At 38.6% G+C, this 23,639-nt stretch overlaps 1 protein-coding gene across 4 annotated transcripts in view; it reads right to left on the minus strand.

Moving 5' to 3' along the window:
• Positions 1 to 23,639, minus strand: part of Hecw1 (HECT, C2 and WW domain containing E3 ubiquitin protein ligase 1) — a 268,078-nt gene that overhangs the window by 138,367 nt on the left and 106,072 nt on the right. For all 4 annotated transcript variants that reach the window (XM_087896436.1, XM_087896437.1, XM_087896434.1 and 1 more), the window contains one exon: positions 4,729 to 5,053. In XM_087896436.1, coding sequence (XP_087752562.1) covers positions 4,729 to 5,053 — 325 coding nt within the window. The remainder of the gene's footprint in view (positions 1 to 4,728; positions 5,054 to 23,639) is intronic.

Here is a 23,639-nt window from a genome sequence, read left to right on the forward strand (position 1 = left end):
TCTTGTTGATTGGTATACTTCATTAACAGAACTTTAGAGAAGATTTGGGGATATCTCTTGACATGGAATTCTGAATGCATGAATGTATTCTAATAGTTTTAACATACTCAGCAAATTCTAGCATGGAATTGGCATATCATACTACGTCAATGACTATAATTTACTAAAGCTAAGTGAGAAGACAGCTTGCAAATTATCAGCACATTATACCTGCTTTATCTATTTGGCTGTTTTCTGTGATTTTAATTGAATTCTTATTTTATATTTAAACAGTTTAGTAGGTTTTACTTCAGAATCAAAGGAATTACTATTTTTAAAAACTGATAATCCTCAAAAGTGTTTTAAAATCTTAGGGGCTCACGAGATGCGTTATCAGCTAAAGGCACTGGTTAGCAAGCCGAAGACACACTTAGTATCAGGAGAGAACTGAAGAGAAAGAATGGGACACCTTCAAATTGTTCTCTGGCATCCATGTGGGCCATGGCTCATGTGTTCTTATATACAGACACAGACTGAGACCTGGAAACACACACACATGCATGCATGTACGCATGAACACACACACAATAAATAAATAAGCAAACAAATATAATTTTAAGATGTTACTTTTTAAACATTTGGAATATGAAATGAGGAGAAAGGAATTTTATAGGTGTTTTCTAAATAACAGCATTTTTAATGGCTAGAGCTATCATTTATACTAATCAAATTACATGTCTTAACCTCAGCAAAAGAGACATAGGTATTATTGAGTCTTAATTATAGATATAGAGTAATAAACACTTATTTGTGAAAGTCATATAGGTACAACTTAACCTATTTACTGGAAGTATCTTTTTCTTTTTATAACAAAACAACCTTTATGTACTTGTGTTTGGACCAAATGATAAACTCCTGCCCATTATCTGACATGTAAAAATCATTCTCCAGTCTATGTTCATTTGGCCAGAAGCTTTTTTTTTGAATAAGGTACAACTAAAACAGAATTGAAGGATCAAGCTTGGGTTGAATTAGGGTTATTTATCATAATTCATTCAGAAAATAAAGTAACTTGACAAAATAAATGAAGAGGAGCTATATTGATTGCAAAGCAAATCAAAAACGAAACCAAGTCAAATAAATAAACAATCCCTTGAAACCCACCCCCAGAAAAGTACAATATCTTATTAATTGCTCACATTAATCCTGAGAAAGAAATTGCAATTTTACATCCATTTTGGAATAACTTGAAATAAGTAACTTGAAGCTTATATGAAAATACCCGGATGAGACAATATGCCTATCTACAGGCAGAGTATCATTCTAAACAATGTCTACTTATCATTGGAACCACGTTACCCTCTCTAGTCTATCTCTCAGAATAATCTATTTTATTTATTTATTATCTATTTATTGCTACAATCTATCTTATAATAGCCATTCTTTAAGTAGGAACAGCTAAATGCTATAATGCTGTAACAGAAGCAATATTAATGCTTTTAACCCATTGCTAGGTCCCTATCGCCCTGGTTAAGGGCAACATGGATAACTTGGTAACAGTGTCATTGAGGAGGTCACATCACCTTCTGTGTACAGATTTCTTCACCTTTTTACAGAAGAGGAAAATGGCATTTGGCTGGAAAAGTCTGGAGGTCATACAATGCCAAAAAGCATCATAATTTTGGCTCTGCTTGGGCATTGCTTTGCCCTACTGATGTAGAACAGCACATTCCTGATGCTGTTCAAAACACCAACAAATTTCCATGGTCAATGTGAACTCTAGGAGACGCAACTTCATGGCTGTGGAGGCCTGCACTGCATCTCCTCACATGGAGTCACAGGTCAGGTTAAACAAGCACTCCCACCCTTAACTTTCTAGGTCTAGTTCTATTCCTAGACAAGGCACCCCAACTCGGGAAGGCAAGTTACTAAGGACTCGTGAATTACACACTTCTAAGATTCACAGATAATTATGGATTTGGAAACTATATCTGAAGTATGATGGTATTAAGAGTATTGCCATTCAATATTATATAACATCGCTGTTAAATTATGTAGCTGCTATGACAACAAAATTGTCAGATTAACTATCTAAAATGATGAGTTATGGTTATTTTGGTTCAGTCAAAAAATGTCATGTTAACACCAAATCTTATTCATTCAAAGTTTTACAAAACTCAATATGGCCAACAGTCTCTTTCATCTTCTAACACCCCTTTCTCTTCTCTGTGGGGTGAGTTTCTGGCCACCTTACCACCTCCTTCGTCTTCCTGTTGACTTTCCCTCTTCCTTTATGTTTGTCCCTTGCTCTGGTAGAGACCTTTTTTCTTACACATAATTTGTAATTGACCTTATATACTCACAGGGTACCAAGTATTACAATTTGACAAACTCTAGTATGGACCTATATGGTTGATGTACAGAGGCAGGAGGCAGGAATTGAAGCACAGACTACAGATGAATGCTACTTAATGACATGAGCCCATGGCTTATTCAGATTGTTTTTTTTTATACCACCCAGGATCTCCTGCCAAGGGATAACGTCACCCACAGTGGGTTGTACCCTTCGACCGCAATCCTTAACCAAGAAAATGTCCCATAGGCACACACCCAGGACAACCTGATGAACACAATTCCACAGTTGAGACTCCTTCTTCCCAGGTAACTCTAGAGGGTCAAGTGGGTTAAAACTGACTAGCCCATTGTCTTCTTTTATAACAAACTCATCTTCCATTTTTGCCTTAACTTGAGAAATGGCATCAGTGTTCACAGACCGAGGGAAAACACTCCTATAAAGAGATGGTTTAAAATTACATGCTTGTGTATGCACACAGGCAGCAAACAATTCCGACACGTGATAAACCACATTCCCAGCTAAAGCAGAGGTAGGTGGGAGGAGGATTGTGGCAAAACTGAAGGTTCGGACTATTTAAAGGTAGCAATGAACACTAACTCTAGTTAATTAGATCCCTATTGGCTTTACAAAGTCTACCCAAATGGGGTCTTTTGTTAAGACATCAAAAATAGGACTTCAAAGTGAAACATCTGCGTGTTTAGTGTTGATAGTCAAATATACAACAAAACACCATGGATTAAAAGTGTTTGCTTGATGGGCTTTTGTTATTTTTTCAATCTCTGTTACAGGTAGTTATTTTATTTGAAAACTTAATTTTAAAACTTATTAAAATTTTCTGGTCAGAAGTCAAATTTATCTAGTAACTACTACTTGTTTAAAAACATTAAAATGTATATTGCCATTTTTGTCATACACACACACACACACACACAAACATTACACTATATAGATCTTCAAGAGAGCAAAAATATTTTTCTGACTAATGGCTTCCTGACATTAATATTCAGACAAAAATATTTTATCAGAACTAATATATTATTAAACTAATATTTATCAGGAATAAATATTCCTGACTAATTAGTCAGATATATATTTTGTCAGAAATATTGATGAGCCAGGTTATGAATTGCTCATCACACGCATCGTTTCCTAGTATAGCCAGCGGTATTAAACCTGGTGGTGTGTGTGGAGTGTGTGAGAGCAAACTGTAGAGATAGGAGGCAGAAAGTTTGGAGGGTCTGCTAACATTTGGAGCACCCCCAAATATTACACTGGTCTGTGGATAATTATGTCAATTTGCTCCACACTGATTCTATCATATGAAATACCTATTTTTATGTAATTTATTGTATTTTCATGTTTGTAATGTTTATTTTTAGGACAAAAATGTTGATAATTTTAATAAATAGTTGCCAAAATATCAAATATATAAGCATGGTTTAATTTGTTTGAACATATTTGAGGAAATTTGCACACAAAAGACTCCTCTCATTTTCTTCCAGTTATGGAACTTTTGTATTCTGAATAATAACTAAGGCAACTTTCTCCATATGACCGAATATACAATTCCATCATGCGCTTTGAATATAAAGTTGGGATGCTGAATGAGCTGGAGAAAAGATTGTTGGGAGAAAAAAATGTTGAAATTATTTGTTCAGAGGTAAGAGCCCATTGGCTGGGCACAGTGTGTGCCCTAGAGGCATGAGGATTTAAAGTGGGTTCTGGCTGTTCACTTAGGAACAGGAGGAGGAGTTTCACGAGCTGCAAATAATATTTATTTTTAATCATGTTTTCCCCTGGCAGTTCATGATTTTCTCCTACTAAAAAGAGATGTAATAGTAGCTTTATTGTATTTCTTTAAAAAGCAAGCACTGGGAGTCTCTAGCATGTTTGACTATAATATAACTGCTGATTGTGCATTTTAATCCCACTGTGGAGTGAGAGGAGAAATAGTTTTCCCCATGGAAGATCACATCTCTTGGTTGTCCAATACTAAATTATCAGCCCTGAAAACATCCATTTAAGTAACATTACACAGACTGAGAAGATCGTATTCAGAAATACACATATATTTATATACATATATATAATGTATATATATATATAAATTATTCATGTATAAACACAGGTATGCATTTAACAACAACAAAAAAGAAGAGGCCATGAATTTCAAAGATCAAGATGGGTACATGGGAGGGTTTGGAAGGAAGAAAAAGAAGGGGGAAATTATGTAATTACATCATCTCAAAAATTAAAAAAAATGAATTATGAATAAGACTCTTTTTGAACTATCAAACCACATACACAAAACCTTCCTTTTCATGGCACACTGTCAGCCTGCCCAGGTGAGTCGGTAGCTTCAATGAGTAGAGTCATGTGTTCAAAGTACTCACCAATAAGGTACATGCCAATCCAGTCTCCGGCATCCACTTCTTCCTTGATGTCCCAGTGAATCACCAAATCCTGGGAGTGCCCTATAGAATAGTAAGAGCTGCTGACCATGAGCGTAGAGCGGCTGTCTGAAGTGACCAGATCAGTATCACTGGTAGAACGAGGGATGGTGATGCCATCATGGGCGCCATTTCTGATGTCTATGTTGTGGAACTGGTCTGGGTTATAGCTGTAGCGGAGGGGCTCTTTACACCGGCGTCGGCTCTGGGAGTTTCTAGATGGAGACGCCATGGCAGCCAGGCCTAAAAACCTGTTCTGGTACAGATTCTGCAGAAGAAAGGAGATATTGGACAGGGTCATGAGAAACCGGCAACTCTTGTCACGTCTTGATAGACATCAAAAGATCTGTTGAAGGAAATCAACTGGGAGGGAGAAGCCCTTCGGAGGGATGTGACTCATGATGTACAGCATCTTTTTCAGGCCAAGAGCCTTCTCTCTGCATTCACACAGGAACAAGAACAAAGACACAAGGCAACTCTCTGTCCATGCCCTCCTGGAACCTTGGCCTCCCCCAGCTCCCTTCAGTCTAATTGATCCTAGAAGGAGTGGACTGCAGGGAGACGCCCTGTTCCCAAAGATGCACCACTTCTTGAATTCTCGAACATCAGTTCAACTGATTTAATTTTTTAAATCCCTTTTAGGATAAATTATGATTAGTCATTCTTGATGTATTCAATCACCTCACACAGTCCAGAATGGTTCTTGCTGGATGGGGTAGTCATTCTCCCCCCCCCTTTTTTTTTAACACTTTGACTCTATGTTTCTGGGCCCTCTGAAATGTCTATTAAAGATTTCTTATTTTAGTAATTCTTGAACATCATAGTTGTTGATCAGATCTAATCTCAGAGGGCTATTTTCGTTCAACTGTTACTGTAGAAAACACTGCAGTTGCTTTTTCTTTCTTAGTGTTTAAAATTAGCTGACCTGGAAGGTTGCCATCACATAACACTTGAGCGGGATTCACTTTTGAAACAAACAAGGGTGACTCCGACTTCACTGATGAATACTGAGATTGGATTAGCATGAACATTTTGGGGATTTTGGCTTTAAAAGGTCCCTGTTCTGAGACCAATATTATTTTTGTTTTCATAAAAGAGAAAGGTCTAGCAAAAGCATTGACTCATGCTATTAAGACTCCAGGGACTGGACCTTATTATACATACTGATTAAGTGAGAGCTAATGCTATTTTGTCTTCCAACCGTAAGGACCAGACTCTAGTGCCATTCTACCATTCAATTATATGGTTCTTCAGTATACACACTCCATTTAAGTGCTCCAATAACATCATCTAATATGGAGATTGAAACTACATGGATTTAAATGAACATCTGAATGTGTACTTACGAGTTAGACCAAACAATGATCACAGACAATACAGCTACTACTGGCTTTCCAGCTGTGTTATCTCTTGACCCCTAGCCTGATAACACTTCACATGACCCCATAGTACTAAAAATTAAATTCATCCTATTCATGACCCTCCACAGAGAATTAAAATTATAGGCATGCACATCAATTTTTTTCAGGACCAAGGCTTTTTTATAAGGTTCGATATTGGGGAGGATATTTTTGTTGAGGAAGCTTAGGATTTTATGTTTTTTGCTTGATTTTGTAACCATTTTCTCCTTTTCATGTGTGTGTGTGTCCATGCATATTGCATGTACATACATGTCTGCATTTGTGATCAGGTGTGTGCATATGTGTGCATGCACAGATGCGGAGGCGGAGTGCTTGTGTTGGTAATCTTCCTGGATCACTCTTCCACTTTATTCATATCAGGGTCTGTCAATCAAATGCAGAGCTTGCCAATATGGCCAGTTTGCTCCAAGATTGCCTAGCTTTGCCTTCAGAAGGTGGAATATAAGCAAGCCATGTTAGGTGCTTTCTGAAGATTTGAACCCTGGTCCTCTTTCTTCCATGGCAGCCACGTTAGCTGCTGAGCAACCTCTTCAGACCAGAGAAAGTTATGTGTGTTTATTTTGATTATTTATTTAATTAATTTTTACTGCAGACACTGGGGGTCAGTTATATTTCTGACAGGAAGACAGATAAAGAAAGGGACTGTAGGTGATTAAAATGACAAACTCCGTCTTCTTCACCCTCCTGACGTAGAAAAACACCTGGTGGGCTTCTTCCTCTTCCCAGAAGTGCCCTCTTCTGGCTGACCTGTCCAGCCTCCTCACACATATTCAAGGTTAGTCTTGAATTCGGCCACCTGAAACTGTGTGCCTATCAGCTCCCCTCTCTTTGTTTACATGGACCTGTCCAAAATTAGGGGAGGAGGCACCATCCCAAACCACCAAAATCATCAACAATCTGCAGGCCTCCTGGGAAAAAATGGGTTTCAGTTTTAAGTCCCCTCCCTGCTCTTCCAGGAGTCTTCCTCTACATGTCATGTGTGTGTGTGTGTGTGTGTGTGTGTTTACTTGTCATAAGGTTTGCTAATGTTGTTGTCAGCCGTGTGAGGTTTTCCTGCCGTTTCATTCTTTACCTGGCAGAGAAAATAAACCAGATCAAGAGTACTACTAGAAGGCAATATTTTTACAGGAATGCCAAGCAGGCCCTCCAAAGAGTTTAAGTGTTTCTCTTTTGTTATAGATGTAAAGTCTGCTAACGTTTTACAGAATTTTTTGAAGAATAAGCATTTCTCTTGCAACTGTCAAATTACACCAGTAATAATGGTTTACATGGCAAGAACAAAGACATGGATGGAAACAGTAACAAAGTGAGGTCTTTGCTGGTTAATACCTAGTGGCAATATGACGTTTGCCTGTAGTAAGAGAAACCACCTAAAGATGGTTCTAGAAGACTACACTCTCCCACCCACTCATCCAGACTTTTCCATCATCCAGTGCGGATTTAGCGCAATATATGGTAATCCCATAGTGTTATAAACATGGAAGGCTGTAAAAGTGGCTTTTACACTGCACACAGCACACTGCACACTGCACACTGTACACAGGATGTACACCACTTTATGGAGTAACGCTAGCTCAGAATCTGCTGTATTACCCCATTGCATCTTCTTCCATTTTCAAGGGGTCGAGTGGGCTTCCAAGTCAGGGATCCCATTCTCCGGCAAACACTCCTATCATTACAATGTAGGTTGGTTTGTCATACTACTCTATCCTGTATGGCTTTAACCTCTTTATAGCTCCTATGCCTGGTGTAATAACTACTTTGTGCTTATTCTAGCTTTTAAAATTTTAGTTAAAATTTTACTTAATATCAATATCTTTTCTTGTGACAGAAATGGCTTATTATGCCTTATAAAATTAAAATTCAGAAAAGGAAAAGAGAGATAATAAGTTGTATATGAAAGAGGCTAAACACAAAACTGTATTTCATCATGTCTAAATACGTGTTTTTTTTTTTTATTAAAGATTCACAATAATTGATTCATTTTAGTTGCAATTTCCTGTTTTACGGACCTGTAGTTGGCAGAATCCTGTGAATTGACTGTATATAGGGCTATTATTTGACATATATGACTTCTTCTTCACCTAGTTCTACTCTTTTAAATACCGTTCACTTCACCAGGCTAGTGAACAAGGCTCTCAAACCTTGGTTTGTAACAGTGGCACTGTAGGAGTTACTTCTTGACTGCGGTATATGAATAGCACTGACGGCCTAATGTGGGATTCTTTTGTGATGAGGCTTTTCCGAGCCATTCACAACTGTTCCCAGAATACTATCGACTGACAGGGCTGAAAGAAGCAACTCAGTCGTCATTCATTTCTAACGTGTGGGGAACAGATGGAGATCTACCCTGTTTTGAGATAGCCATGGATAAAGACCACATACTGCCTGAAGCATTATGCCACTGTCTGACAGCCCTGGACTTCTGCCTAATCTCTATGGAAACATATCCTCTGACATGTGAGCTTTTGCTTTACTTTCTGAGAAGGGAAAGCCCGATCTCTGAATGAGCAAGAATCGGGCAGAACTAAATTGCTCCTAGACTTTTCTCCATTGTACCAAAGAATTCATTTTTGTTGATAAACAAAATCAAACACTAACAAGATTATCAGAATATATTAGTTTTCCAATCCTTAGATAGTTGCCAGTTTGGTACTAGGTTAAACACGTATTTTTAATTGACTCTTGACAAAACAGAACTGATAAAAACAGTCTATATATATTTTCGATTGTTTAGATTTTTTGCTTACTATTATTTACCGCACTTGAGGTAGTAATTGCATCAGTCAAAACAAAATTTTCTGAAAGGAGATGGGAAATTAAAGCAGAAATACATGCCATCTAGAGAGAACATATTATGTGTCAATATTTTTTACAAGAGGCTCCACTCTTGTTGGTTTCTGAGAATCAAAAATAGATTCTCAGTTTTTGGAACATTAGTCTGTGAGTTAATGCCATCTGAAGTGGAAAAAATAGCAGAACAAAATACAGAGAAAAAAATTATTTTTATAATGTCTCTAAAATATTAAAAATCATAAGAAGAAAAGAAATAATGAAAGAAACATCATTGAAGTTTACAAGATGGGATTACTCAGTTGTGGGAAAGAGAAAGACAGGATTTTTATTTTTAAAGCGGAGGCCATCTTACTCAAGGAGACTCCTGGAACGTTTCCATACTATGCCCAGTATCGGTCATGCCTCTTGGGGTTGGAGGTGATTATGAAAACTTAAAGATCAAAGCAAAACTTGCTTATTTCTGTCAAGGAATTCAGAAAATTCAAACAAAAAATGTACATAATGTCTGCATAAGATGGAAGAAAAATCAGAATAAGCAAAATCAAATAAATAAATAAAATAAATAAAAAGCTCCTATTCCAAGAGGAGAGAAAGCTGAAGCCCCTCAGAACTAACAGACTTGTAACTGGGCACTTGGAGGTGCAAAGAAGGTGGGCACAGAGAAAAGAAGCCAAGCTTTAACCACATGGGGCTCTGTCAGAAGAGAGAAAGCAAATGTCTCCAACGAAAGGTGGCCCAGATGGCTGAAGAGAGACTCACTGGCAGCCCTACCCTTCATACACAGGCAAGCCTCACCAGGCTCAAGTGCACTTGCAGCTTTTGATTAGACAGTGTTACATTTTATCTCTTCAGGTATAAGGGACAAATGCCATCTTAAAGGAAAACATAGTTTTGAAATGGAGCAATACTAGGGACCCAAGAACAACTACAAAATAGGTGGCCTGATTTAATTCTTCTCCATTCCCAAGGCAAGAGGCAGCCTTGGCAGGATTTTGTACTGTGGGGAAAAGGAGGGTAAAGCAAAACACAAGCACTAGGTAGCTTAGCTCAAGCCTGGGTAGGGGGAGGTGAGGTGTAAGGGAAAAGGCATCTTAAGCTACTGACCAAACAGCATTGCAAATAATATGGTTTCTGTGTGATTATTTCCAGGCTGAGCAGCCGGGAACTAACAAGCAGGCTCCCACAACATATGGGTTTTAGTTTTATTGTTCCCATTTATTGATCTAATTTTGTTTATTCATTCTTTACATCATTGAGTAAATGTTTGCCTTCCCTCCTTTCTCTCTTTCTCTTTTATAATTCTTTGTTATTTTCTTTCTATCCATAAAATTTTCCCCCCTTATTTTTTTAATGCTTGTTTTCCCTTTCTTTGCCCCCATTCACTTACTATTTTTACGCTCACTATAATTTAAAATATTTATTTATTTATTTATTTATTTATTTATTTATGTATGTCTGTGTGAATGGATGCCACCTATGTGTGGTTACCCACAGAGGACAGAAGAGGTGTTGGAATCCTGGAGCTAGACTTACAGGTGGTTGTGAGCTGTCCTGCTTGGGTGTTAGTAATCAAACTTGGATTTTCTGGAAGAGTAGCCAGTGCTCTTAAACACTGGAGCATTCTCTCTAGTCCCTACTCTAGATGATTTCAACATTGTAGCTACTCTATATAGTTTTTCCATTTTCTGGCTTATCATCATTGGTGATGATATAACTAATTTTAAGTTTACTTTTATGTCTTGAATGGTTTGGTGTTAGTGGTGTCATGATAGTTTGTTTTCTCCACACTGGATGACACTGGGGGAAAGAGCTCTCAAGAGGCAGCTGCTCTCCAGCGAGACCCCCAAATCAAACTAGAAGCGGGATCCAAACCGATAGATACAGAAATCGTATCACAAAACTACAAGAACTATAAAAAACTAGACAACTTGACTATTTCGAAAAGATGATAGCACTTCAGAAATCCTTAAGGACATGGAAATTCATAGAAGGTCAGCTAAAGAGTTGAAAAGTTTGCTAATGAAAATGATTCCAAAGAGGATACAAAGAAACAAAGGAATCCAGGTCCAGGAAAAGAAAGTGAGGGAACAATATAAAGGGGGAAAAAAGCTACCACAATATGTGAGAAAATAAGAAATATCTATAAAAATATAGATGAAATTCAGCAAAGAAATTAATAATTAAAATAAGAAAAAGCAGACATTGTAGGTAATGAGTTCAATAAATCAAATGAAAGCAAAGTGGAAAGCATCACAAATAGGTTTGACCAAGCACAAGAGGGACAATGAGAGATGGAGGAGAAAGTTAAAAAAAAATACTCATTTAAACATCAACAAGGAAAAATAATAAATTAATGTGACCATAACAGCTACGAATCCTGGCATATGGCTAAGAGACCGAATTTAGGAATTCATGGGCTAGAAGAAGGAGCTGAGGTAAGAAATAGCACAATCTATTTAATGAAACATACAAACTCAAATTCCCCAAATTAGGAAAGAAATGAAAATACAAACGCAGGAGCCGTTTAGATCACGGGCATGACCAGAGAAAACTCTCTATGGCATGTTATAATCAAAATCCTAAAACTAGAAACAAACAAAAGCATCAAATGCTAAAAGCAGGTGAAAGGGAGATGCACCAGAATAACGTCTGCAACCCCGAAAGCAGTATGGCGTGACATGATACGTCTCAAGCCTTGAAACTAAACAGTTTTTGTCTAAGATTGGTACTTCAGGCAAATATCCTAAAAAAAAATGATGCAAGGGCACTCACTCTTGTATCTCTTGTTTGATATAAACGGAAAACTGATTACTGACATACATCAAAAACATTATCCATCATGACTGAATTGTCCTGGAGATGCTGCGATGGTTCAACAAACAGAAGTCAATAAATGTACAATAAAACACATAAGTGGACTTAAATAGAAACATCAAACACTCACTAAATAGATGAAAAAATTCCTTTGTCAAAATAGAGTGCACTTTCATGATAAAAGTTCTAGACAGAGTGGAACAGAAGGAAAAAATCTCAACATAACAAAAGCTACACATCAGATGTCCACAACCAATGTCATCCTAATAGAGAAACACTTAGAGCAATCCCACTGAAATCAGAAACGAGAAAGAGTTGTCCACTAGCCCCGCTCCTTTTCAATACCGTGCTTAAATCACTAGTTGGAGCAATTAGGCAAGAGTAGGAAATTAAAGGGATACAAATAGGAAAATCATAAATAAAACTTTTCCTAGTTGGAGATATCGTTATGATGTTATACAGAAGAGGCCCCTAAATTTTCTAGAAACAAATTCTGTAGAAACTATCAACATTTTCTATATGTGGAAGAATCACTTTGCAAAAATCAAAAGTCTATCTATTCACCATAAGCAAATATATAGACAGAGAAATCATGTACACACACCTCCATTAAGAGAGACTAAAGTAGCTAACCAAGGAGGTCAAAGACCTCTACAAGGAAAACTTTAAGTCTCCAAAGAAAGAGAGTGAGAAACACATTAGAAAATGGAGAGACATCTATCCCATATCAATTGATTGGTAGATTTAATACTTAAAAGAGATATTCTATCAAAAGACATTTATAAACTCAACCCAATCTCAGTAAAATCCCTATATTTTTCTTCACATAAGTAGAAAAACAAAACTATCCCACAATTCATATGAAACTATGAAAGACTTCAGATATCCAAAACTGTCTGGAGAAAAAAAGGTTGATACTGGAGGAATTGCCATCCCAGATCTCAAGATAAGTTATAGAGCCATAGTAATAAAAATAATATGGCACCAGCACAGAAACAGACATGTAGAACAATGGACCATAACTAAAGTTTCAAACATGGGTAAATGTAATGTCAGCCATCTAACATTCAACAAAGGTGCCAAAATCATATATTGGAGAAAAAGAAATAGCATCTTCAACAAACGATGCAGAAAAAACTAGATGATCACATGTAGAAGAATAAAATTAGCAGAAGCTTACTCAAAACCCTCTTATATCAAAGAATGAAAAAACTGTTTCAAAAATGAAAGGAATATGCAGGAATTTGGTTATTAAGTCTACAGACTGAAAAAAAAAAACAGAAGAAGAATCTAAGGTCAACAGCACAGACAAGATCTTCAACAGGCTCACAGAAGAAAATTTCCTTCAGCTAAGGAAAGTCAGACCCATACAAATATAAGAAGCCCATAGAACACAAAATAACTTTAACGAGAGAAGAAACTTCCTACATTAATTATAGTTAAATCATTAAATATGCAGAACAAAGAGTGGTATTGAAAATAACAAGAGAAAAACCACAAGTCACATTGAAAGTTAAGCCCTTCAAAGCAACCGTTGATTTCTCAATGGAAATTTTAAAAACCAGAAGATCCTGGAGCAATGTACTCCAAGTTCTTAAGATAACATATTCTAACTTAGACTAGTTTACCCTCAAAAACTACCTGCCGTAGTTGAAGAAGAGAAGGGCCTTCCATCACACACACACACACACACACACAATTTAGTGGACATTAACTCTTTTTTTGTGTGTGTGTGTATGTGTGTATATATAATATATTAAATTAAACTTACAACTATTGAAACACAAATCGAACTAAAACAAAAACAGCAAAAGGAAGAGAGAAAGGGGACAATGAACATATCCCTTTCAATAATAACTTTAAATATTAATATACTCAAATTTTCAACCCAAAGATAAATGTTAGGTGAATGGATTAAGAAACAAAATATAATTTTTTGCTGTCTAAAATAAATTAATCTTTCTAAGAATGTGGGACCAGGTAGAAAGCTAGGGCCACTAATATCTAAAGAAATATACTCCAACCTAAAATTAATCTGAAGACATAAAGAAGAACACTTCATTCTTTTTTCCATTTATTATTTAAATTATTTTCATTTTACATACCAGCTCCAGTTCTGCCTTCCTCCCCTTATACTCCACCTCTCCCAACCCCTCCCCATCCATTCCTCAGAGCCAGTAAGGCCTCCCTTATGGAGTCAACAAAGTCTGGTATACCAAATTGAGACAGGACTAAACCCCTCTCCCTGTAGCAAGACTGAGCAAGGTACCTCATCATAGGGAATGGGTTTCAAAAGCCAGTTCATGCACCCAGGATAAGTCCTGGTCCCACTGTCAGTGTCCCCCGCCCCCAGTAGATCAAGTCACACAACTGTCACCCACATTCAGAGAGCTTAGTTTGGTACCATGCAGGATCCCTAGGTGTCAGTCCAGAGTCTGTGAGCTCCCATTAGTTCGGGTCAGCTTTCTCTGTGGTTTTTCTCAATCATGATATTGACACACTCCTGCCTTGCTTTTATGATCCCTTATCCCATCCCTCTCTTCAACTAAACTTCAATAGCTCAGACTGGTGCTTGGCTGTGAATCTGCATCTGCTTCCATCAGTTACTGGATGAAGGTTCTATGATGACAATTAGGGTAGTCACTAATTTGATTATAGGGGAAGGTCAGTACAGGCACCCTCTCCACTTGGCTGAGGTCATCCTTGTGGATTCCTGGGAATTTCCCTAACACCTGGTTTTTTCCTAACCCCATAATGACTCCCTCCATCAAGAAATCCCTTTCATGTTCCCCTTCTTCATCCCTCCCCCAACTTGGTCATCTTGAGCCCTCCTTTTCTCATTCCCCATCCCCTCTCTTCTATCCTCCTTCCCAGTTTACCCAGGAGAGCTTTACTATTTTCCCTTGCTGGGAACCTCCATGTGTGTCCCTCTTAGGGTCTTCCTTTTCCCCTAACTTCTCTGGAGTTTCAGATTGTAGCCTGGTTGTCCTTTCCTTTGCATCTAATAGCCACTTCGGAGTGAAGACACATTGTGTATGTCTACAAAAGACACATTGTTCTAATCAAGTTAATGACAGACTAAAAATGGACTCCAATGTAAAACAAGTGTTCACCGATTTATATCATACTCAGTTTCATAAAAGGAATACTGATAAACTCGAAGACAGTTTTCTATAGATGAAGCTCCCCGAGAGGCTGCTCTGGGGCTGTAGATGGCCTTACATCATGCACGTGGTAGTAGCGCTAATTGGATCCAGGGGGTTAAAGAAAGAGTTGATGAAGTTAGGAAGGAAACGTAGCGAGAAGAGGTATGGGTGTAGGAGGGAGTTGGGCTTAGATTTCATCAAAACTCATTTTATTACTCATGCATGAAATTCTCAAAAATAATTTTAAACTATTTTTTTCATTAAATAGTGAAAAATTTCAAACAACAAGAACAACTTGGGGGAGAAAGGTTTTATTTTTTTTCTCACAGTTCCAGAGAGATGATTGGCAGAGAAGCCACGGCAGCAGGAGCAGGAAGCACCCACTCACATTGCAACTCTATTCAGGAAGCAGAGTGATGAGTGCATGAATCACCTCAGCTCTATCTACTTACACAGTGTAGGATTCCAAACAGGGAATGGAGACACCTACAGTAGGTGGGTCTCCCTCCCTCTATTAATTTAATCAATATAATCCCCTCCAGGGGTCCACCTCACAGATATTTTAGAATCTGTCAAGTTGACAACTCTGACCATCATTGCTAACCCAAGATATTTCAGTGCCTGCAAAAGACCCAGAAAGCACAAGTCAGATCTAGGCAAGTGCAAGGCAGAGGAAAGGGGTGTTTCCAGCAAGAAGTAGTTTCCAAAGCTCTGATGTGCACCCTGGAAAACCCTTTTGAGAGATGCCAGGAACCACCATAGAATGGTTCATTTCTAAATAGATTCATTGTTTTGCTTTCTCCGCAGCAGATCACACATGGAATCAGTTCTCAGTCTAGAATGTGTAAAGGGGCATAAACTTGAATCAAAATGAACAACAGTGTTGCATACACTGTCTCCCTGAGAATTTGGTAACTGAGCCTGTTGAGACACAATGACTACAGACAGGTTAACAGGGAAAAAGAGGCAGATAAACATTGTATGTTCCAAAGCCACAAAAGCTCCACAAAGCAGACTTAAATGTACCCTACTCATAAAGGAGAGTTTCTTAACTGATGCCTGGACTTCTCTAGACATCACAGATTCAATTATCTGAGACTGGACCTCGGCTAAGAATCGGTACATAGCTGCATAGAGGAGACCAAGGTAGAGATTGAGTAATTAAGGTGCCAGCAAGAAATATGGTCTGTTCCTTCTCGGCATTACATAATGTTTCTTCAAGTCTGGAAAGAGGTAATTTTAAAGTAATTTGTCCTGGGGACTTTGTAAGGGTCTCAAAGGTTGAGTAAATTCATTTTTCTTTCCCAAAACAGTGCTATTTAAGACATATCCTCGCTCCCACTATCCTTCCTCCCTAGGCCCTAGGGGAAGAAATGGTTGTGGGACTATTGTCATTGTCTTGAAAGTTTTTCCTGTTGGCCAACCGTGTTGATGCATATGTGGCCTTTGAAGAGCGTTAATGGACACAGTGAAGGAAATAGAGCATCCGAGTTCCTGGGGATGCAGCCCCTCGTTGCCTTTAGGAAACTCTGCAACACATAGTAAAATAAGGGGCACTGATAACCTTCCATTCAATGTACAGAAGACATCTCCTAAGGGCTTAAAGGTTAGATAATGCAGCAGAATAAAGCCGTTTCTAATTTAAGAAAGCAAACTTGCGTACTCAGAGATTCTCTTTATGTCTGCAAAGCACTTTAAGGTACCCAATGTCAAAGACCGAGATCTAAAATTAAGTACAGAAAGGAGCATCGGGCACCATTTGATACAAACATCATGGTTTTGCATTATATAGGAGCTAAGCTAAACACAAAGCTGTCATAATCCCTCTAGAAAATTTTGCTTCACACACACAACATCAAAAAGTATCCAGAACGCCCTGAGGTCAGTGTGAAGAGCATGTACAAGAGCTACCTTCCTATCTCTGTCTCCATTCCTCCTTCCTATTCATACCTTTCCACTTGGTGACATCTGTCCCCTAGGTTCCCTTTCAGGGTCACACCTCTGTGTATTTCTCACTGGGGAATTTCGCGTGTTAAAGCATAAGATACAACTGGCCTGTGTTCTACTCCAATGAGGTGAGCCTGGCTCTTAACTGATCTGAACTTCAGTTCTATCTTCTCTTCCGTCTCTTACTTTGTGGCTGGGTCCCTGAGACCTCCACAGAGAAGAGAGCGCTTGTTTTGGGTCTGGATGTGGCCAGGCATCAGTTCTGGTTGTATGACTTCCAATGTAAGTTGAGCCTCTTGGATCCTGAATTTTGCCAGGTGAATTCTGGATATTGTGATAGGGCTCAGGATGTACCAAAGAGACGACTATAGGAAACCAGACTATCACAATAAAACACACCTCTTTGCAGCGATTATGGTGGTCTGTTGAAATGAGAATGAGTTTAAATGTTTAGCTGCGGATTCAGGGGAAACACCGAAATATTACTCATTGGTGAGATAAATTTCCATCTATGAGAGAAATCTCCACTTGTAAGGATGTTTCTCTCTCTGTACTGCACAAGGCCGCTAAATCACTAAGGGCTCAATTAAGGGAGACAGTGTGAACTAAGTCTGCACAGCAGACCTAAGCATTTCGCTAGTTTGAGATAATTTTTTGGCTATCTTGTCTTTTCCAGGGTTTTCTTTGTTTCCTATATGATATTTTTAGAGGCTGCAGCCTAAGCAAATCCCTGATATCTACTCTAGAGATTGGTTTGTTTCTCCAGGCTTCTCTCGCAGTGGTGTGCACGTTATGGAGCTTTTGTTGTTTGGTTCTCATACTAAACTGTCTCTTGTTACAGGGAGTCGTGAAGAACGTGTGAATTATGAAGGATTTTTTTTTCCTTTCTTACCTTCCAAACTCTTAAGAAGGTGAGGACTCTCGGGGTTTCCCCTGCCCACAATAAGATCTATTGTTAATGTTGTCCTTGTTCGGTTCATGTGTAGGCTGTCTGGATAGTGAGACTTTATGGGTATAGCTTCTGACATTCCTAGGAGACATAACCTCACAGCAAACCCCATGGTCCTCTGGCTCCTCTTCTGTAATGAGCCATGAGCCTTAGGTTCAGGAATTGTTTCACAGATATATAAGTTGGGACGAGTCTCCACAACTCTGTGTTTTGATTGGTTGTGATACAGGTAATTAAGGAATGCTGAGAGCAGGAGAAATAGTTTTCCCCAGGAAGAGTACACCAATTGACTATTCAACACTAAGTTGGCAGCCCTGAAAGCATACATACAAGTAACAGTATGCAGACTGAGGGAAAAAAATCATAATTATATATGAGAAAAAGAATTTGAAAGAGAGCTGGGGAGGGTGCATGATTTTTGAGAGACGACACAAAAGAGGGAGATGATATAATTATATTATAATCCCCAAAATTAATGTGGCATGAAAAGAAAAATAATTGAGGTGGAATGCCTGGTCCACATAAGCTCTTGGCAATGGCTTGTATTGACCTTTGAGTATTCTCCACACAGCTTCTTCTCTTGACAGAAAGCTTATCCCGGAGAAAGTGCCTTGTCTCACGTTTCTGCTTAGACTACAAGCAGTTCCTGGAATCTACCCCATCATCAGCTGTCCCGTCTCCTCTGCTATCATCTGGATTTGAAATGCAACTCATTTGGAGTGCCCGTGTGCTAGAGATCTGGCCTCCAGTCCCCAGCACTGCTGACAGGTGCTGGAACCTTTAACAGTTGGGCCCTAGCAGATTTAACATTCCCGTGATAGATCCCAACCCTTTCCCGTTTCTCTGAAGGAAATGAGCAGCTTTGCCAACATGCAGTGTTGTCTCACCTAGGTCAATTGGGCCAGTGAAGCGCTTGAAAACTCTGAGACAGTAAGCTAAAACAAATTGTCTACCTTAAAAATCGTTTCTCTCCATCTTTGTCACAGTGCCTGAAATGAAACACCTCCAACATGAGAATGACAGGCCTGAACCCCCAACAGTACCTCCCCAAGCCCCTCTGCAGCCACCTTAGTTATGCATTGCTTAGTTCACAGATAAGACTGGCTCTTTGGATCATCACCTATCACTTGGGCGTTGAATGATTCTTCCTGCTAGCCACCTAGGGACAGCATATGTCAAAGCCTTCAACCCCAGTTTAAAAACTGTCCCCAGTTTCTTGTTCCTCTGTCCCATGATCTCCTGAACTCGAAGTTTTTATTCTGAAGTGAGACTATTACTCTCCTAGTTAGCTTCAGCCGTCTTATTTGACACAACCCGGAGTCATCTAAGGGAGTATCAGTTAGGGGGTTGCCTCAATCAGATTAGCCTGTGGGACCTTTTCTTGATTACTAATTGATGTGGAAGGCCACAGCACATTGTGGTCCAGGACCAACCCTAGACTGGGAGTGTCAGAAGAAAGCTAGCTAAACAGAAGCTGAAGAGCAAGCCAGTAAGCAGTATTCCTCCACGGTCTCTGCTTCAGTCCCCAGTTTCCTGTCTTGGGTTTGTTCTTCAGTTTTCCTTGGGGATGTTTCCTAGAAGTGTAAGGTGAAATCAATCTTTTCTTTCTCAGATTGTTTTGGGCCATGATGTTTATCACAGCAACAGAAATCAAGCTGGTATTGTCACAGAAGTCTCGTAAAAGCGATTAGGACCTGTCTCTAAAAGGCATATGTCACTGCAGTGAGCAGCATTAGAAAACATACTGCGTTCCGTTTCTCAGTAGAACAAATATCCGTTCAGTATCTGCCAGACACCAAGCATTGCTGTGGACGCTGAAATAAATTGTTGCATTAAAGAGACAAAAGCCTCTGCCAGTGTGACTCTTATTTGACTGAACTAAGATCTCCTGGCTCTCCCTAACTTGGATGTGAAGAGTGTGATGAAGGTGGACCCGGACTTCGTTGAGAGAATACCAATGTCTGGCCAGAAACTTGCCTTTGGGAATAATTTGCCCTAACGTGGAAGTGATTCTGTGTTTGTCAGGGAAAGCTACAAGCAACCGGATGAAGCTGGACTTTTAATGAGTATGAGTAAAGAGAACTGCAGAACAACACAAGCAAAGCTGTTGTACAGCATTTTCCCAACACACAGGAGGCTTTCTCCAGCAGTCACACCACGCAGCCTTCCTGGCTGCAGTACTTACAGAAGGCATGGATATCTACATAGTGAGCTGAACTTTGCCTACGACTTTGAACGTCTGAATAGCATGAGGTCTGAGGCTCTCCAACAACATGATTCTTCATGGGTCTCAGTTCGTAAAGCCATTTTTTCTAAAGCCCTCTCTTTTATTATTTATTTTTATTTTATTTGTACATTGGTCATTTGCCTGCCTGTGTGTCTGTGTGAGGGTGTCAGATCCCCTGGAACTGAAGTTATAAGACAGTAGTGAGCTTCCATATGGTGTTGGGAATTGAACCCAGGTCCTCTAAAAAAATGCCAGTTTATACTTCTATTTGGGGAAAAGAGAAGAAACAAAGATTCTACATTTAAAAAAGCAGAAAAGAAAGATTCTGTACATTTGCTAATGCAGGTAGTAATGAGAAAAAACATAAATAACATTTTTGAGAGCCAACCATTTGTCAACAGTTTATTAAACATTTCTTTAAATAAATGAAACAAGAATTTATTTAGATAAATGAAGATAATATTATGTTTATTTTTTAGATATAAACTGAGCAATGATCAAATGAGCAATCAGTCGAGGATATAGAAAATACACCTCCCTTATTGCTTGTGCTAGCGCTTTGAAGCCTTGAGGACCAACCTAGGAGTTCACAAAGGGCTCCCTCAAGACTTGAGTGAAGGTCGGTCTTGGTGGTCCTATTTCCAAGATGCAGGCTTCAGGTTTCATGTGGTCCAGAGAGTTGGATCTCTGAGGCCCTCTGCTACTGTCTTCAGTGGAAACAAAACTGTTTGACTGTGGTGATTTCTCATACCATCTCTGCCCGTATCTCAGCTTGTCCTCACAGTGACCTCATAACTCAGGGGCCTGGGCTGCCCTTTGGCAACCAAGGGTAATCACGTACTTGCTCTGGAACCTGCCTTATTCCATTTGGATGGAGCTTCAAACCCCTGCGACCTTTCTTTGTGAGTTCTTATTTATTTATAAGGGGAAAATATATAAGTATACACCAAAGTTAACTTTTTGCCCAAATTTGGATTCCTTTTACTTTTGTTTTAACCTATGCTTGCATGTTTAAGCATTTCTTTGGGATTAAAAGATCAAAATTATTTTTTCTTTTCTCTCTATATCCCTCCTTCATCCTCTTCTTTTTCCTATTCCTCTTCTTAGGGCTTATTCTGGTTATTTATTTTTTAACTCTGGCCATTTTCACTTCTGACCACAGCAATAAGAATCCAAGTGGTATACATCCCAGTGGTGTACGAGCTCTACTTCAGAGACTGCTGTGGATCTTTTCAGGATGCTTTCTGATTCACGTAGTCTAGAGGAGACTGCCAATCTGGGAATTACATTATAATAGTTTGAAGATGTTATTATTTGTTTGTTTCTTTCTTTCTTTTTGTAACACTAGAAATTAAAATGAGGGCCATACACATTTTAGGCAAGCATTCTACTACTAAGTTGTTCGTCAGGGGTTGAGGGTCTCCCTGAGTTTCCCAGGCTGGCTTTGAACTTACTATGTAGCCCAGATAGGCCTTGAACTTCTAATCCTCCTGACTCAGGACTTAACTAATAGCATGACATTTTTAGTGTTTCACATCTGAGACCCTGCTTGTCTATATACATAGACAAAAGGAGTCTCTCATGACAACCTGTTCCATAACTTTCTTTGTCTTAAGAGTCTTTTTATGCTGAAGCTTTGAAGAGTTGCACTATCTATAAATATTCTTTAGAGTTATAGATATCTATAAAATCTGTCATTATTAAAAAGACTCAACTTATTTTATAAGGAATTGTATGTTTAATAAATTTAAAATGTAAATTTGAATTTTAAAGTAAGTATAAAGTCCACATAAAACACACTCATATGTAAATAAAGCAGAAATAAAATCAGAGCCCTCCAATATTTCAAATTAAATTATTATTTTTTAAAGTCCTGCCCAAATCTACTCCTCATACTGGCTTGCTTTGCCCAGCCTAAATACAAAGGGAGGTACTTACTCTTACGGCAACTTGACAAGCCAATCTTTATTGATACCTATGGGAGGCCTGCCCTTTCTGAAGAGAAATAGAGGGGAAGTGGGTTGGGGGGAGGTGGAGGGAAGGGAACGGGAGAAGAGGCGGGGGGAAACTGAGGCTGGAATGTAAAATAAATTAATAATAAAAAACAGCATCTTGGGTTTTCTACTTATCAGATCCACACCTGTGGGTGAGCCTCTCACTCCTTTACCACTAAGGTAGCATCAAAGTGTTTTGTCACAGCAAGAAAATGCAGTGTTTGTGAATGTACCTTATAAAGCTACCACTTGATTTATGGGAGGGAGCTGGGAAGGTGTGCTGGTTAAAGATCCTGAATTCAGTTAGATTGGAAGAATAAACTCAAGAGACCTGTTTATATTACATCAGCAATGGATACAGTGATGCATTGGAGGCCTACCTCTAATTTTTTTATTTACTTATTTATTTTAAGTCTTTGAGTCAAGGTTTTGAAATCCCTAAGTAGTTCAGGGTGGCCTGTGATTTATGACTCTCTTGCCCCAGCCTTAAGAATGATAGAATTGTATGCATTTAACTCTTCATCCAGATTATGTATTTTTTAAAATGCTAAAGTAGTAGATTATAAGTATTCTAACCACAAAAACACAAGATCAGAATGTGAGGTAACACCCTGATTCATTAGACTTACATAACCATTTTGAAATATGTGGATATTTCAAAATAAGCTCCTGATAAGTGTAATTATTTTTATAAAGTAAAAAAATGAATATTTAAGAAAAGACAAAATTCTTTCAACCTCAGAGACTCACCTATTTCTTAAATAGTGTAGCTGAGAGCTAGGCTAACTAGCATTAGCAAATGTTTTCCACTGTTGCTGTTTTGCCTCACTAGCTTATATCTTTCTTACTTACAAATAATTGCTAGATACAATCAGACTTGTCTATAACATATAATAACAAAACATCAAAGAACAACACTAATTATGTGACCTAATCAATAATCTTCTGGCTTACAAAAACGATTGCTGACCTGCAGACAATACAGAAATTATATCAAGAGAACTGTTTACTAACCACAAAAATATATTTTCCTTCCTGTGCTGATCTGGCTATGGCTAAAATTAGACTCCTTCCAACCTCATGAAAGCTCTTGTTTCTCTGATCCTGAAAGGTAAGATCCTTTACCTATAGGCTATTTCCCAGTAGAAATTCATTTATTGCCCCTCTGGGTCCTGGCTTTACTCAGGGATAATTAACTGTACTTTCAAAGTTATATAGGATAGTATTTGAAGGGTCTTGGTTGTTGACAGGGGCTCTGAAGTCATGTATCACACGCAGATGTACCCCTGCTCTTGGTGACTTCATTACCAGAAGGGCATCTGTGTCTTAGGCACAAGCCAGGTAGGGAGGGGTAGGGGAGGAAGTCAGTTTGGGAGAAGACTCGGGTAAGAGAAAATATAATTTAATTAACTTGACAAGCATCTCTCAGAGAGTATGAGTGAAATACATTGTCGAATAAAAGATTATCTACTTCCAACAGGGTCCAGCTTTATGTCCCTGTTTGTTTAAATTCAGGATTTCACCTTTATTTATGATTCAATAAGATGGAGGCTAAGAGAC

The sequence above is a fragment of the Myodes glareolus genome, chromosome 14, assembly GCF_982192425.1.
Source record: "Myodes glareolus chromosome 14, mMyoGla1.1, whole genome shotgun sequence".
NCBI lineage: Eukaryota > Metazoa > Chordata > Mammalia > Rodentia > Cricetidae > Myodes > Myodes glareolus.